General features: G+C 41.7%; 1 protein-coding gene across 2 annotated transcripts in view; it reads left to right on the forward strand.

The window, feature by feature from the left end:
- Positions 1 to 14,808, forward strand: part of smtnl (smoothelin, like) — a 51,605-nt gene extending 36,797 nt beyond the window's left edge. The window contains exons 3-10 of one of the 2 annotated variants that reach the window (XM_075474067.1): positions 328 to 409; positions 7,751 to 8,008; positions 8,137 to 8,199; positions 8,302 to 8,365; positions 8,444 to 8,590; positions 8,691 to 8,802; positions 12,087 to 12,238; positions 14,078 to 14,808. In XM_075474067.1, coding sequence (XP_075330182.1) covers positions 328 to 409; positions 7,751 to 8,008; positions 8,137 to 8,199; positions 8,302 to 8,365; positions 8,444 to 8,590; positions 8,691 to 8,802; positions 12,087 to 12,238; positions 14,078 to 14,204 — 1,005 coding nt within the window. In that variant the 3' untranslated portion in view covers positions 14,205 to 14,808. The remainder of the gene's footprint in view (positions 1 to 327; positions 410 to 7,750; positions 8,009 to 8,136; positions 8,200 to 8,301; positions 8,366 to 8,443; positions 8,591 to 8,690; positions 8,803 to 12,086; positions 12,239 to 14,077) is intronic. The other variant, XM_075474069.1, reaches the window with a different exon arrangement.
- Positions 14,809 to 17,835: the final 3,027 nt, after the last annotated feature.

The following is a 17,835-nucleotide window of genomic DNA, read 5'->3' on the forward strand; positions in this document are numbered from 1 at the left end:
TCTCGCCGACAACATTGTGTTGATGGTGAAACATTCAAACATTCAAGACATAACTTGCTTAATTCTCAAACGTTTAGGTTATTATAAACATCAAAGTAGTAAGCTAATTATCACACTACAGACGAAGTCCATATTTATTTTTTAAAATAAAAAAGTAAATATTTCACGTTTATTTGCCCCATGACTCAACTTTATTTATCCCTTGGGATGACTCCCTCAGGGAAATTCAAGTCCCCAGTAAAAAACTATCTATCATGACTACATATCCCATTTAAAGCAATGAAAGCTGCTTGTTTGTTGTTGATTATGACTCTGTTTGTGTTTCAGAGCATTGAGAGAGAAGAGCCAATAGAAGTCGATTCAGTCCCAGTATGCACTGGACAGGAGAATGGACACCCTGCTACAACAGGTAATTACACAAGGGTGTCACATCATAACACTTCAAGCTATCCCAACACTTAGGCAAGGCAAGGTAAGGCAAGGCAAGTTTATTTGTATAGCACAATTCAACAACAAGGTGATTTAAAGTGCTTTACAGAGACATTAAAACTAGAAATAAAAAGCACGATTTAAATCTTAAACAAAAAAGAAAGATATAAGAACAATAGATAAAATCAGATAAAATCAGTAGTTAAAATATGATTAAGTTTTGAAACTCAAGCTTCAGATTTGGAGCTTTATTCAAATGCAGCTGAAAATAGGTGTGTCTTTAACCTTGACTTCAATACAGTGTTTCAGCTGACCTGAGGCTTTCTGGGAGTTTGTTCCAGACACGCGGAGCATAGAAGCTGATTGCAGCTTCTCCATGTCTGGTTCTGACTCTGGGAACTGATAAAAGACCGGATCCGGATGACCTGAGAGGTCTGGAAGGTTCATACTGAGTCAGGAGGTCACTGATGTATTTTGGTCCTAGACCATTCAGAGCTTTATAGACCAGCATAGAACTATCCTCTGATGGACAGGCAGCCAGTGTAAAGACCTCAGAGCTGGACTGATGTGGTCCACTTTTTTGGTCTTAGTGAGGACTCGAGCAGCAGAGTTCTGAATAAGCTGCAGTTGTCTAACTGCTTTTTTTGGTAGACCTGTAAAGATGCTGTTACAGTAATCAAGCCTACTAAAGATGAATCCATGGACTAGTTTTTCCAGGTCCTGCTGAGACATCAGATCTTTTAACCTTGATATATTCTTAAGGTGATAGAAGGCTGTTTTTGTTATTGCCTTAATGTGTTTTTCCAAATTTAGGTCTGAGTCCATCACTACACCCGGATTTCTGGCCTGGTTGGTAGTTTTTAGGTAGATTGAAACTCTGTGGTGACCTGTAATCATTTCTCTTTGGCTCCAAAGACAATTACCTCAGTTTTTTTTTTGTTTAGCTGGAGAAAGTTGTGGTATATCCAGTCATTAATCTCCTCAATGCATTTACCAAGAGCCTGTACAGGGCTTCGGTCTCCTGGTGACATTGTAATATATATCTGTGTGTCATCTGCATAGCTATGGTAGTTTATTTTGTTGTTTTTTATAATCTGTGCCAGTGGGAGCATGTAGATGTTAAACAGAAGAGGTCCCAGGATGGAACCTTGGGGAACTCCACATGTGATTCTTGTCTGCTCAGATGTAAAGTTACCTATTGACACAAAGTACTTCCTGTTCTCTAAGTATGTTTTGAACCAGTTTAGTGCAGTTCCGGAAAGACCTGCCCAGTTCTCCAGTCGTTTGAGTAATATATGTCAACTGTATCAAATGCAGCACTGAGATCCAGTAAAACTAAGGCTGACATTTTGTCACCGTCTGTATTCACATGACATATGTCATTAAACACTTTGATCAGAGCAGTCTCAGTGCTGTGGTGCTGTCTAAAACCTGACTGGAAGGTATCATAGCAGTTAGTTTGTCTTAAAAAGTAATTGAGCTGTTGAAAAAATGCTTTTTCAATGATCTTACTTAAAAATGGGAGATTTGAGATGGGCCTGTAGTTGTTCATTTGTGTCTTGTCAAGATTATCCTTTTTCAGCAGAGGTTTAATTACAGCTGTTTTTAGTGGCTCTGGAAACACACCTGACATCAAGGACAAGTTCACGATCAGTAACAGGTCTGACTCCAAAAATATTTGAGACCCTTTTGAAGAAACCTGTTGGCAGGATGTCTAAACAGCAAGAGGAGGAGTTCAACTGACGTAAGTTGTCCACCAGGTCTTTGCTGTTAATGGGTTGAAACTGTGTCATGGTGTTTAAACCGGTTTTCGGTGGACACGATACATCTTCTGAACCTGCTGCTGATGTACCAACTGCTTGTCTAATATTTTGGATTTTGTCTGCGAAGAATTTGGCAAAGTCGTTGCAGGCCATGGTGGAATGTTCAGTTGCCACTAACACAGGAGGATTTGTTAGCCTGTCAACTGTAGCAAATAAGGCCCAAGCATTATGACGTTTTTTGGTGATGATGTCAGAGAAGTAGGACTTTCTTGCATTTGTAGCGTTACCGGGGCAATTATATATATCAAATATAAGGATTTATCTTAAACCTCGAATTAAGGGCACCACCTACCGATATCTTAACTTTACGTTACAGTCAGGTAGGAAAACTGTTGGAATATTACGATCCTGGTATGTTAAATTAATAATCAGTTAATAATCAATTAATAATCAGTCTCATATCTCGCTACTTTCGTGAAGTTCTCGTTTGGTTGGACAGACATTACGTAAAGAAAGCATACGACACAATCTGTGATTATAACATATATATAGATATATGAACTATTTATTAAAATGATATGACCAAAACATGAACCTTTAAAACAAACAGGAGATGCATTGAATATGGGTGATTATATAAGACACTTAGTGAATGGAAAATAAAATATGGGGAATGGGGAGATACTGGATGTATTCAAATAGTTTAGGTTGGCTGACTATTTGACGCTAAATACTGACATTTCGGATTAATGTATCATTCTGTGAAAGCCTCGAGACATCCATCAAACCCACTTTAAGGTGAAAACGGGCCGGTCTTACTGTGCTGAAGTTCTGCTTAGTCAGCTCGGAACACGGCAGCGGCCACGGGGGTCCCAGGGGACTTCTCTTCCGCTCTCTGGGCCATGGTTGTGGTGGCTGACTTTAGTTGCTTCTTTTCACCGGGAGAAGGGAATGATGGTGCCGAGGGCTTTGCTGTGGGATGATCAGATCCTCCAAATGTCAAAGCTGGTCCGTTGCTGCTTTCTCTGATGAAGTGAACTTAAGTTCACAGAAGATCAATAAAAAGGTTGCTTGGAGTTGGCTTCTTGGTAAGAAAAGGTGATGATGGCGTGAAACAGCGGAGGTTAGGACGTGCGACGTAGAAGGACATGGATGGCGAGGGACGAACAAAATCACGTAAAACGTGCATCTTCAGAGTATTTCAATCTGTTTCTTTGTTCGGGTCTTCCTCGTTTTCCTTGGGTCCTTCTTTGGTCATGGAGGGCTTCATACTCTCATCTTTCCGTGCTCTTCAAATCTCTCTGAGCAACTCATCTGATCAATTCTCCATTGTTCTTCTCTGACCTGTTCTCTCTCTGAAAACAAGAGCGTGCTTCTGGAAAACAACAAGAGAGCGTGTTTTTCGCGGGCTCTGGGTTTTGACTCTCGGAGGCGGGTGCATGACGTAAGCTTACACTATTCTTTCAGCCAATGATATGCTTGAACTGTGGTGAATGTCTGCCTGGGTGTCTGTGTAAGATGATCTGTTTTACGTGGGGATTTCTGGATGAGACAAAGAAACTCTGTGTTTCTCCATTACTCTGTCTCATAGAACATTTGTCTCTGTGATTCTGAAAACACATCTTGTTAAGATATGCAGATTAAAGATATAACATAGACTTGTGATATAAAGACATCAAAATAACACACATGATAAAGACAATTATGACTTCAAAATTCAGATGGATATCTATAAAATCGTGACACATGAATAGCGAACCACACAATGTTAATTTTCTGTGTTAACAATGGGGACACCAAACAAATGACAAATAGATACTGAAGGGACATTGTTAAAAGTTAAATTGTTGCATATATCTCGTCCATTTGACTGAGTCCTCGGGAATTTAAACGTTCAACTAATCAACACTGCAGACCACTAGGGGGCAATGTGGTTCCATCAGGCAGGTTGGGCATTTTCCAACAAGTTTGTTTCTTCGTCAATATTTAAGCCAGAATCGTACAAATTGTCTCTATATGCGTCTTGTGATCAAGCTGGAAACCTGAAAGAAATTGTATACGGTTATCAAACACATTTAATATAGTTTTAAGGTTCGACTAAAAGTGAGTCTTAGTGAAGTCTTCTCAGTTCGTGTGTAGCCATCTGGTCGGTTTGCTGGTGAAAAGGGGTGTTAAAGTGTCAACTTTCGAGTTATGGTCCAGATAAGATAGTAAGTGTCCCACTTTTCCAAGAGTGAGTTCTTTGTTCGTTAGAGCTTATTCCAATTTATGGCAAGTGTCTGTTGCTTATTTTTCACTCCCAAAAAGCTTTCAAAGGGCCGGAGGTTATTGTAAATTAGGCAGTTTTCTGTCTCTCTTTCCTTTGTGGAAAGAAAATGAAGGTCTGTTTTTTATCCACATACGTAAACATCCCCCACAGGAATGTTGGTTTTGTCAAAGTTTGAAAAACTCTTAATCCACACGGCACTGTGACTGCTACACATTCCTCAGTTGTAAATTATAAGAGTGAAGTTTATCTTTATAGGTGTTATAATGAACCTGGAGATTTGTTTTTCTCCATCTGCGGTCAGCTTTCCGACACTCTCTTTTCCCATTCTCGCCATGGAGACTTCTTCCTTCCAGAGATAACCTTCACCTTAATGGGAGCAATAGCATCCATAACATTTAACATTTTAGCATTGAAGCTACTGACGAGCTCATTGACTGAACCCCCGGACAGGTCAGGTGTTAAAGAGATAACCTGGTTAAAGATCTCACTACTGTTTTCAGTTATACACCGTTTTGAGATCACTGCTGTTGAGACATTTGTGTGCACTGAAATCGTACTCTCAAAGAAAACTCTGGAATGATCAGACAGGCCCACATCAGACACAGTAACCTTTGAAATGCTCAGACCCTTAGAGATCAGTAAGTCTACAGTGTGCCCCCTATTGTGCGTGGCCTCTGTTACATGCTCAGTCAGCCCAAATTTGTCCAGTGTCCCTTTGTCCTGAGTGTTGTCCACATGGATGTTAAAATCACCAACAATAATTACACAGTCAAAATCAACACAGAACATAGACAGCAGTTCACTGAGGTCATCAAAAAAGTCTGCACAGTATTTGGGGGGCCTGTAAACATTCAGCTGTACAGCCACATATTCAAAGGACTTAAAACTTCCAGGAAATAACTGCTTACATTGAAATGATTCATTAAATGACTGCTACCCCTCCTCCTCTTCTGCTCACTCTGGCCTCGCTGATAAAACTGTAACCAGTAGGGGTCGACTCAATGAAGCTGGGGAAGGTCTTGGTCCCTGGTCCTGGTCATTGGTGCTGTTGAGAGGGTTGGGGGCAATTAAGGACCCCTCTTCCTGCCTCTGATTTCTCTCCTTTCCGAAGCTCTTCTCAAGTGGGGGCAGATGGGGTTCCTCCTCAAGGTTTCGGCTGGGTTTTGTTTGTGCCTTTCTATGAGAAGAGAAGAGCTCTTCTGCTGCTTGAGATAACTCCTCGTTTATCTCAGTCTTGGCACCGAGCACAGATGGATGACGTAGGAAGTCAAATATGTTTGAGGTGAACAGTTTCACCCCTGACTTGTTAAGATTAAATCCATTTGCCTTAAAAAGATGCCTGCATTGCCCAAAAATGTTAAAATTATTAATAAAATGCACTGTGGTCAACACATAAAAGCCATTTATTCAGTGCCAACAACCTGCTGAATCTTATCTCTCCTCCTCTGATGGGTGGTACAGGTCCACTGATGAATACAGCTGCATTCAGTGAGCTCACAGTGTTTAATAATCCAATAAAGTCCCGTTTCAGAACCTCAGATTGTTGCTTGGACACATCTTTTGACCCTGTATGCAGAACGATGTTTGTCACAGTTGGATATTCATCTGCAATTTCAGGAATTCTCTCCTTCAAATCGTTTGACCATATCCCTAGGAAAGCAGAGGACTTTAGTGTTCTTACCGCACATCCTTTGTACATCATTTACGGCAGAGTCACCCACAATCAGAGTTTCAGGCCCAGCCTTTAGGTTTCCCTGTGGCCTTTTACTTTTTGACAGGTTTTCAGTCCTTCCCTTGCTGCTTTGGGATGGATGGTCATCCAATAGAGATCCAGAGTCCTTCGATAGTGGAGCAAATCTGTTCTGCAGTTTCACACTCAGTTGTTTTGCAGGTTTGTTGTTAACCTTCCCATTCACGGATGTTCAGTCCTGGTTCCTCCCATGTACAGGGGTAGAATAGCTCCTCTGTCTCGTAGGAAGTGAAGGCCAGTCAGTTTCACATATTTCAGCTCGCTGTGCTCTGCCTGCGATACATCTTACCACTTCCAGGAGACATGATTTACTTTTTGGTTTTGCACCGAGACAGTTCCAGGGACGATTATTATTCACAGAGTGCTGCAGAGTCTGCTTTCTTGGTCGTGTTATCTGTGCTCCTTAGCTGTGTGTTAGCTTGTTCGTCTCCATTATTCTGAATCAATGGCAAGGTTGTTTCATTTCCACACAGTCCATTTACCTCCACCTTTACTTCTAAGCAATGAATTTTCGTATCCAGTACTGCAATCTTCTGCAGGAGGCTGTAGTAGTCATATGTGGAGAAGGGAGGCATCTTGCTGCTAGTTAGCCTAACAGTTAGCACCTTTCCAGGCTATTTAGCTTTAGCTGAGTGCTAGGTGCCCAGACACTGTAAATCAGGCTTCAGCTGTGTGTAGGCCACGCACACGGAGCGCTGAAGATAAAGAACTATAAAAAATGTTGCTGTTTCTGTTAAAAACACTTTAATCCCAGAGATTTACAAGTGTCCAGAAGCTATCGCAGATAGGCTCACATGGAAAAAAGGGAAAAATCAGCATAAAATAAATAAAATAAGCAAAGCAAGCAGAGAGCAAGTAGAGTAAGCATCTGCAGGACGAATCAGGAAACAGACACACTTAGAGTTTGTATATAAACCAAACAGGGTCATGGGGAGCGATTTTAAACAGTAACATAATTTAATTGGTTGGGATCGGCGCTGCAAAGTCTGATAACACAGTTGGATGTCTTAACTTTCACTGGAGGATCTTTATCAACCTTTGACATCTGTAGGATTAACGATGGTATGGGTTAGCTTTGTTTGTAGTTTCCAAAAATGTAACAAAAAGGCTGCCATGCTAAACAGACTGCAGTTAATTAGTTTTTACTTGCATATCCTATTATGGTAAATAGACGATCTAGATTGATTTTAAAAAAAGGCTGTCCTTGGTACCTAAATTCATATCTATCTATATACATATATAGATAGATATAAATATATCTATCTATATACTGGAGAGAGAGAGAGAGAGAGAGAGAGTTATACGCATATATGTACATAAACAGTTCATATAATATTTATATATTCATACATATAAAAATATCTATATTTGGGAAAACATGCAGGAAGCTTGCACATTGATCACACTATTTTTTGTGTGACTCTTGTCGCTCAGTGGAGTTGAGGAACCAAGCAACCCAATAACAGACAGTAACGGGTTCAGCTACAAAAGGGGTGTTTTCTTACACCAAAATGAAGAAAAGTATTTTTTTCCCAACAGAACACGCAGGGCTGGTACATGGAAAGATCTCCCCACCCACTGACTATCCACATGAACACATACCACCCGTTGCCACACGGATGCCCCACCTCCCGATCACAGCATCAACCAAGACAGCAGAAATAAAGGGTTGTCAAATCTCTGCAAGCAGTCCTGTTGGTTCTCTGCCTTCTCCAGACTCTGAGGCCTTGTCCACCTGCCAGACAGCTCCTAGCACCTTCAAGCCCCAACCCACAGAAGAGTCTGGAGTTCAAGCAGGTGCCTAAAAAAAAATTGTCAATCAATCAGTTATCCTATTTTTCCCCACTTTCAAACATAAAATGCAGCCTAATTTGCATTTTATTTTTGGAAGATCCCCTCACTTTTTTTGTCTTTCTTTCCATCAGTATCTTCTGTGAAAACATGGACCCCTACACCTACCAGAGCTCTGGGATCTCCAAGTCTTCTGGGTGAGCTGCAGTGTAATACAAAACCCTGATACATAAAACACATACAAAACAGTGTAACATATATGATTTGCTTTCTTTGAATGTCTTCATGAATCTCTTCAGCAGAGAAGTCAAATTCAACTGCTGCTAAGTCTGTGACATATTCAGAACTACTGCAGCAGGAGAGGTGAGTGCATGGTGAAGCACACACTTTCAGGACAGATGAAATATGCATTGCTTTGTTTGACACTTGTGCATATTGCAGAGACATCTATCTAAGAAGTGACAAATCCTTCAGCCAGGTGGGAGAGAGGAGGCGGGAGCTGGTAAGATCACAGACTCTTCCTCGGAACATTGGCGCACAGGCTCGTCGATCTATCTTTGAAAGACTGGACTCTGAGGCCAGTAACAGGTAAATGTGACACAGTACTGTATTTGAGCAACACAGGAACAATGGTACATGAATACAAATGTATTTTGCATCTTTCTTGCCTCCTTTGTTTTCTGCACAGTCACCCTAAAGCTGTGACACTGAAGCGCTCTCAAAGTTTTGGGGTGTCCAGTGCTAGCAGTATCAAGCAGATTCTACTGGAGTGGTGCCGCTCCAAGACCATCGGCTACCAGGTATAACACTTATTTCAGTCTGACAAAAAGAGCTATAATTTAATTTATTAGTATCACTGCATATATGTAAAAACATTAATAGTATTGAAAATCTATTTAAAGTTGTATTTTCCATGAGTTGATCATCTTTATGCATTTTTTTTAATTTTGTTGGATTTTAATTTTGGTTACACCTTACAAGTTCTGTTTTCAAAGTTTGCCCATTTACCACAAACTGCACATATTTCATACCATAGCCCATCATTTTCCAGTGCAAAATCAGAGTCGATTATCCATGTGTTCTGGACAGTCACTCTGGACAACAGTTAACTTCACTATATCCTGAAACTGACCTCCCAAAGCTCAAGAATGGTAATGTAATGTAGTATGTCTGCTTGTATTTTTAAAAAAGCCACAATGTTTTAATGGTCTGATTAGCTTCAGACCAGCTTATGTTTGAAGCTGTGCAATACAGTTTTAAGCAAAAGAGCAGCAAAATGCAAGAAGGTAATAAATCGACATTATCCCTTTAATGATGTTCTCCAGCTGTTAAACTTTTGGATTCACCTTTGGGGCAAAATAACTAATGAATGCAGTGATATTCCTAAACTTGTGAAGTATCCCATAACAACTGTTTATCCAGCACATAAACTCCCAGGCCATATAAAGTTTAACAAAAACAGACATGTCAGAGGTTTAAAGATAAGTAAAGTATTATAGAAAATGTCAAGTCTTTAAGTTGATTTGAAATGTCTGCAGAGATTTTTAAATTAATCATCAAATGGAAAGAATTTCATGTAAGTCGAAGCTTATTAATCTGCAAGCTGCTGACCTAGCGCTGGAATGATAAACCTCACAGCACCCCCTGCCCGCCCAAAAAAATGTCATTTGTTTTGTATTAATGGGTTTGCTTTCTTACCAAAATTTAGAAAAGAAGGTACGTATCAAACCCTCTTCCCCAAACCACCCCCCAAAAATTAAATTAATAATTAGGAATGTGTGTATGAGATTAACTGTCTATGCAAGTCAGGATGAAAACCTCTCACATGCTCTCACAGGTCCAAGGATAAACTAACGTAGTCCAGAAAAGAGTGTCTGAAAATGACTGCTGACTGATTAGAAGGGATCTGACCACAGGCGTTGCTTATATTAGGGAAAACACTTCCAAAAAGCCACCAATTTTGCTTCGGGTATGTGCTCCCTAGAACATTTTAGAAAGAGAGAGTTGAGATGGCTGTTGGCTTGGCACCCTCAATGTTATCAGGAGATCAGCATGTTGTTCCGATGTTCTGATGTTTGGTCCTCTTTCCTTTGCTCTCTTATCTTCAACTTGCGGGGACGTTTTTCTGATTTTTATGAGTTTTTTTTTTCGTATGGCTAAAATAGCTAAGCACATGAAAAGCTTTAATAGCTTTTTACTTTGGAAAAAACGGGTGGAAAGGGAAGATGATGGTTACAAAAATGCAGTGGATTCACAAACCCAAAATCCCTCAAAGTTTCAATGACACAGTATCTCACTAAAAATCAGAGAAATAGAAAAAGTCCCATGCAATGCAAGGGGCTAACGGCCAATGTTATGTACCACTGCGGTCAAGCCAGCCCTCTGTGTAAATTCCACAGGCCAATTGATTTTCAGATTAGTAGCATATTAGTAGCTCCTCAGAGAAACTGTTGAGAAATGCCAGAACTGCGGTGCAAATGTTAAGCATGTAAAGGACTGAAGAAAAAAAAAAATCTAAAAACTGCAAGTGTTGTGCTGAGCTGTATATTTAAGTTGTATATTGATATAATATTGTTATTTCCATTTTTATTTTTTTTAAATGAACCCTTTGAAATTGTGACTTCAATATTCAGGTGTTTCTGAAATTTCTCATTGTCTTTCTTTATTGGCAGTCTGAAATTCTCTTCACCGACAAATTTATTGACTCTTTATTGAAATAAGGATTAAGTATCTTCTCCACATCAGCAGCACAGATGGATACCAACACATACATGGCATGATTCCATCTCTCTTGTGGTCCTGTGGTCAATGTGGCTCAATTAGGGGATATGATCCAGGTGAGCACATGTGATAAAAATGTAGTATCACTGTGTAACCACTTACTAAAAGTGTTATGTTGGTGGTGAAAGGTTATGAGGACCCAAATGCAGGAAACAGCAGTCTGGAAGCTGACGGATGATTGACGGACGTCTTTGAAAGAAACCAAAAGTGTGGCTGAGCTGGGAACCCATAAACTAATCTTGGAAATCAAATGACAAAAAAACAGACAGAGAGAGAAACAGAATTACGGAGATGGCCAATATTGAGTGTAATGGCGAGGATCTGAGAAAGACTGAGACTAACTAAGGTGCATACTACTGAGGGGAACTCGTGAGAAAGTGACTGCAGCTGTGAGCGATTGACAAGAGATAGGTGTAAAAGAGACCAGGGCAACTGAGGACATCTAGGGTAATGACAAGGAACAAGAATGTAAACGCTGAGGACTGAAAACTAAAACGGAATAAAAACAAAATACCAACCAAGAACAGAGAACAGAGATTCAACCAAGGGTCTAAAAAACAGTTAACCAGAGAGAAAGAAACCAAAAGGCAGAAAATCAATACACAAAAATCATGGACCATGACACGAATGTGTTGTTGACAACACAAAAAGTCGTAGTTGTACTAAATGTATTTACTGTTTGGTAATCTATCTTTAATTATTTTAAAACCGTTTTAGTGTTTCATCCATCCATTACCCTGTTGACTCACAGCAGTGTTAAAGTGTTAAAGTGTTAACCTCTCAACTACAGAAAAGCATGCAAGTGAGTGTACTTGTGAAAACAGGTTTGTTCTGTGTGTATTTTGGGGGCAAGCACACAAGACTGAGAAAGTCTAATTCATGGTTCAGTATTCTGACACATTGCAGCACTCTTGTACATTCACGGCAATCTGTGCCAGCTGCTCCATATGGATTCAGTTATGGACAAGTAAACATATTATTAACATTTAACTAACACACATACACATGGACACACGCACGTACCAGGAAAATAAATGACGTCTGATTACTTGTCATGTTGCATTTTATTCAAGGCAAACTCCAGACTAATAAAGTTCAAAAATATGTGTCAGACTGAAAGGAGAAGGAAGTCTGTTTTACCCATCATAATTACAGTATGGACTAGACAGTGAGTGGGTAGATGGCCTCATGATATAACAATCTGCCAGACAACTTGTGTAATGTTACATACTTCAGTGCATCAGTTCTTCCAGCACACACTCTTCAGTGGGTCTCCTTCCTCTCTCTCTGTGTCTCTCTGCAGAACATAGACATCCAGAATTTCTCATCCAGTTGGAGCGATGGGATGGCTTTCTGTGCCCTGGTCCACTCCTTCTTTCCCACCGAGTTTGACTACAGCTCTCTGTGTCCTGCCAACCGCAAACACAATTTTGAGCTGGCCTTTGGGACTGCAGAGTGAGTGATAAGAATGTAAAAATATCAAAACTAAGAGATTTTATTCAGATATGATACAGATACACTTGACCCTGCAATTAGTGGCATTTCTTCATTTTCCCTATACTGCAGACAAAAACTAGATGTTAATGGATGTTGGAGTAGTTCATTTTCTTACACTGAGATGAGAGAGGACAAATGGGTTTGTTTTTTACATTGACACAGGAGTTTTGTTAACATATGAAGAGAAAACAGGTGGATTTGGTTTGATTTGGAGTAAATCAAGGAGCTGGTGCCTTTAGCTTTGATCTGAACATTTGAATGCTTGACAACAGTCAAAACTATCCAAAATGAACAGCACAAAATCTTGAACTTTTCCTCCAATATTGTCATTGTTCTTTTTATGATAAAAAGAAAAACTGGCCTGTTTTCTGAATCTGGCCTTGGTTTAATTGGCCTTATGTGCATCAACAGCATGTGTTTTTTTATGTTGAATGGTTCATGTTGAGATGCCTCTCTTGATTTTTTTTACAACTCTATAGAATTAGTTTACTTAAGGGAATGTAATACTTTCTGGAAATACAATTGCTAGGTTTTTCCTTCTGTGTTTTTTTTCATATTTGGTTAAAGGTACACATTCCTTTTGACTGACTCCATGTCTTTGCAGAGTTCTTGGTATTGTAGCAGAATGCATACAGGCTCCATGTTATAGATCCAACATCACAAAGGCCTGCAGCATAGACAGGGCCTGTTTTTGTGATATTTCACTCACTGTAAAATTTAATTCAGTGTTTATCCTCTCTTATATAATGAACAATTAAACATACCTGCGAAAGAAAGTTGTTTTCCATAAAAAAAATTTCCTACTATTTCAGAGTAGGAAATACTCTAGAATAGAATAGAATACAATAGAATAGAAAAGACTTTTAGACTTATAGAGAAAAAACTCTATACCATGACATTGACATAAAAAACCTTAAAGGGATAATCCGGAGTAAAATGCACTTTAGATCAATTTACGGGATGTTGGGAGTACATACGTTGAGTTGACATCAAAATCATGTCATTCGGATGTGTTTTGAGAATTTCGATTTGACCGTTTTTAGCCAAAAGTCGTTAGCCTGGAAGTGAATGGGGCAAATCATGTCACCGCTACAAAACGCTATTTTTATACCTCTTCTACAGCTCCAAACAAGTGAGTAGAGGGTCCCTAAAGCCAAACCGAAGTGTCCCGAGGTCTTCATGTGGTCGGATATAGAGTCCAGAATTAATTTAATCAAGCCAGTACCTTTCCAGAAATGTTGCTGCTGCAGCTGCCGCTACAGACCGTGGTGAAGTTGGTTTGATATTGGATATTCGACAGATATTCACAATAAGGAAAAAGGTGTCTTTTTTTTTCAAACCAATATCAAACCAACTTCACCACGGTCTGTAGCGGCAGGTGCAGCAGCAACATTTCCGGAAAGGTACTGGCTTGATTAAATTCATTCTGGACTCTATATCCGACCACATGAAGACCTCGGGACACTTCGGTTTGGCTTTAGGGACCCTCTACTGATGCCCTCATCACTTCCAGGCTAACGACTTTTGGCTAAAAACGGTCAAATCGAAATTCTCAAAACACATCCGAATGACATGATTTTGATGTCAACTCAACGTATACTCCCAACATCCCGTAAATTGATCTAAAGTGCATTTTACTCCGGATTATCCCTTTAAATGGTTTGGTTTTACATTTTTATCCATTTCAACTCAAGTATTCATGGATGCTTGCAGTTCCACTGCCCAGATTTGTGCTCTAGATTTCTGCATAACTTCCTCCCTTCTGACTTGTCTATGTCTGTCCCTGGCTGTCTTCAGGTTGAAGGCGGGTTGTGACCGGCTCATTGAGGTAGATGACATGATGATCATGGGTCGTAAACCAGACCCCATGTGTGTCTTCACCTACGTCCAGTCACTCTACAACCACTTGCGCAAATTTGAGTGAAGCTCATAAGTCTACAGCAGAGTTAAACTAGCTGTCAGCTTTTTTTTCTTTCATGTCCGAGCTGAGCTAAACCCAGAGCAGGTATAGGAGAACTTTTGAGAGAACTGGGTCCACCTAGTGGTGGATTATTATACTTTTTTCTTATTCTGTACAAAGGAACCATCTGTTCACTGGGGAATTACAACAGTGATTGTTACTGTGTATGAAGAATAATGAAAAGGATTTATGTACACAAGGATACCAAAGCTTAGGGTTTTTTTTGTTATTTTTTTTATTTAGGTTTTTAGTGTCATTTATTGAAAATATAAGAGTGGGAATATTGCCTTGCTGTATGTATGAAAGTGAATGTTCATCAAATCTTTGCACCACTGGAAAAGTGGTATGTCTCGTATAAGTCACTGAAAACTTAAACTGATGTATCAAGGCACACTGTTAGAACATCTCACACAATGTCAATAGAAATAAAATTATATGTGATAAGCAGCTGAGTGGTACAAATATGTTGTGTGATACTGTGCTAATGGGGTTATGAGGAAAAGATAAACCAATAAAATGTCCTGTACACATAAATGCAGATCATTTATTTTTCACTTGGGGGATACAGGTTTATTTTGTTTGTTTGGGTTTTTTTACTTTGGAAAAAACGGGTGAAAAGAGAAGATGAAGGTTACAAAAATGCAGTGGATTCCCAAACCCAAAATCTCTCAAAGTTTCAATGACACAGTATCTCACTAAAAATCAGAGAAATAGAAAAAGTCCCATGCAATGCAGGGGGCTAACGGCCAACGTTGTTTACCACTGCGGTCAACACAGGGGATTACGGTAGTCAAGTTTAAGAGCAGCTTTAGAAGTAACAGCATCTTACTGTTACTCTATGAGGTCCCTAGTTGAGAATGATATTTCACATTTGGCCAGTAATTTTCAGATTGAAGATTGTTACAAATAGTAAGAAATAAAACAATACATTGTGTCATTCCCACAGTTCTCCGGGATTATAGTTTTGATTTTCAAAATTAGATCCCTGTTACATTTCATATGAGTTAAATTCCCCTAACAGATTAATGTTGAAGTAAAGTGTTGTTTCCACGGACCAGTTTCATTTCAGAGTACACATCCTCGAAGTCAATCAAACAATGTCATCTCAAGCTAGAGATGTATTTAAAATGAAACACTCTACCAGAGAGTATACCAGAGTATATCATCTCTGGTCTAATAAAATATTAGTGCAATCTGGTTTTGTATTTCAAATACAAAGCTCCTTTACATGTCTAATATTTCTTACATTCTGTGTACATTGCACAGGTCAATTGATTTTCAGATTATCCATCCATCATCTGTCACTTCTTCAGGGATCAGGTCGCGGGGGCAACAGCTTGAGCAGAGAAACCCAGACGTCCCTGTCCCCGGCCGCTTCCTCCAGCTCTTCCGGGGGGACCCTGAGGCTTTCCCAGGCCAGCCGAGAGACATAGTCTCTCCAACGTGTCCTGGGTCTTCCCCAGGGTCTCTTCCCAGTGGGACGCGCCCGGAACACCTCACCAGGGGGGCATCCAGGAGGCATCCTAACCAGATGCCCGAGCCACCTCATCTGACTCCGCTCAATGTGGAGGAGCAGCGGCTCTACTCCGAGCCCCTCCCGGAGGTTCTTACCCTATCTCTAAGGGAGAGCCCAGGCACCCTGCGGAGGAAGTCCATTTCGGCCGCTTGTATCCGCGATCTCATTCTTTCGGTCACTAACTACGACTCGTGACCATAGGTGAGGGTAGGAACATAGATTGATCGGTAAATCGAGAGCTTCGACTTCTGGCTCAGCTCCTTTTTCACCACGCCCTCGTGGTGAAGAAGGAGGCTGCATCACTGGGGACGCCACACCGATCCGCCTGTCAATCTCCCACTCCATTCGTCCCTCACTCGTGAACAAGACCCTGAGATACTTGAACTCCTCCACTTGGGGAATGATCTCATTCCCAACCCGGAGAGGGCATCCCACCCTTTTCCGGCTGATTACCATGGTCTCGGATTTGGAGGTGCTGATTCTCATCCCATCCGCTTCACACTCGGCTGCGAACCTGAGCTGAAGGTCACGGCCCGACGATGCTAACAGAACCACATCATCCGCAAAAAGCAGAGACCCAATTCGGAGGTCGCCAAACCGGACCCCCTCAACACCCAGGCTGCACCTAGAAATTCTGTCCATTCTGTCCTATGAACAGAATAGGTGACAAAGGGCAGCCCTGACGGAGTCCAACCCTCACCGGAAACACGTCTGACTTACTGCCGGCAATGTGGACCAAACTCTGACACTGGTCATACAGAGACCAAACAGCCCCTATCAAGGGGTTACTCCATACTCCCGGAGCACCCCCCACAGGACTCCCTGAGGGACACGGTCGAACGCTTTCTTCATGTCGACAAAACAACTGTAGACCGGTTGGGCGAACTCCCATGCACCTTTGAGGACCCTGCTGAGGGTGTAGAGCTGCTCCACTGTACCACGGCCAGGACGAAAACCACACTGCACGTCCTGAATCCGAGATTCGACTATCCGACTGATCCTCCTCTCCCGTACCCCTGAATAGACCTTACCAGGGACGCTGAGGAGTGTGATCCCCCTGTAGTTGGAACACACCAGGGGGACCGGAGGGGGTTCCCCCTTTTTAAAGGGGAACCGGAGGAGGAGGTACTCAAAGTATTCCCCCCAACGACTCACAACGTCCCTAGTTGAGGTCAGCAGAGCCCCGTCCGCACCATACACGGTGTTGACGGTGCACCGCTTCCCCCCCTGAGCCGCCTGATGGTGGACCAGAATCTCTTCGTGGCCGTCCGGAAGTTGTTCTCCATGGCCTCACCAAACTCCTCCCAAGCCCGAGTTTTTGCCTCAGCAACCGCCAAGGCTGCGTTCCGCTTGGCCTGTCGGTACCCATCAGCTGCTTCCAGAGTCCCACTGGCCAAAAAGGTCTGATAGGACTTCTTCTTCAACTTGACGGCTTCCGACACCAGCGGGTTCAGGGGTTGCTGCCACAACAGGCACCGACCACCTTACGGCCACAACTCCGGTCAGCCGCCTCAACAATGGAGGCATGGAACATGGTCCATTCGGACTCAATGTCCCCCACCTCCCCCTGGACATGGTTGAAGCTCTGCCGGAGGTGGGAGTTAAAGCTCCTTCTGACAGGGGATTCCGCCAGACGTTCCCAGCAGATCCTCACAATACTTTTGGGCCTGCCAGGTCTGATCGGCATCCTCCCCCACCAGCGGAGCCAACTCACCACCAGGTGGTGATCAGTTGACAGCTCCGCCTCTCTCTTCACCCGAGTGTCCACGACATATGGCTGCAAGTCCGACGATACAACCACAAAGTCAATCGAACTGCGGGCTAGGTGTCCTGGTACCAAGTGCACATATGGACACCCTTATGCCTGAACATGGTGTTTGTTATGGAAAGTCCATCACGAGCATTGAAGTCTCCAAGCAGAGCGAAGGAGTCTCCTGCAGGAGCACTCTCCAGTGCCTCCTCCAGGGACTCCAAAAGGAGTGGGTACTCTGAACTGCTGTTTGGTGCGTAAGCACAAAAAACAGTCAGGACCCGTCCCCCCACCTAAAGGCGGATTGAGGCTACCCTTTGTTCCACCGA

Source organism: Odontesthes bonariensis, chromosome 9, assembly GCF_027942865.1.
Source record: "Odontesthes bonariensis isolate fOdoBon6 chromosome 9, fOdoBon6.hap1, whole genome shotgun sequence".
Classification (NCBI taxonomy): Eukaryota; Metazoa; Chordata; class Actinopteri; order Atheriniformes; family Atherinopsidae; genus Odontesthes; species Odontesthes bonariensis.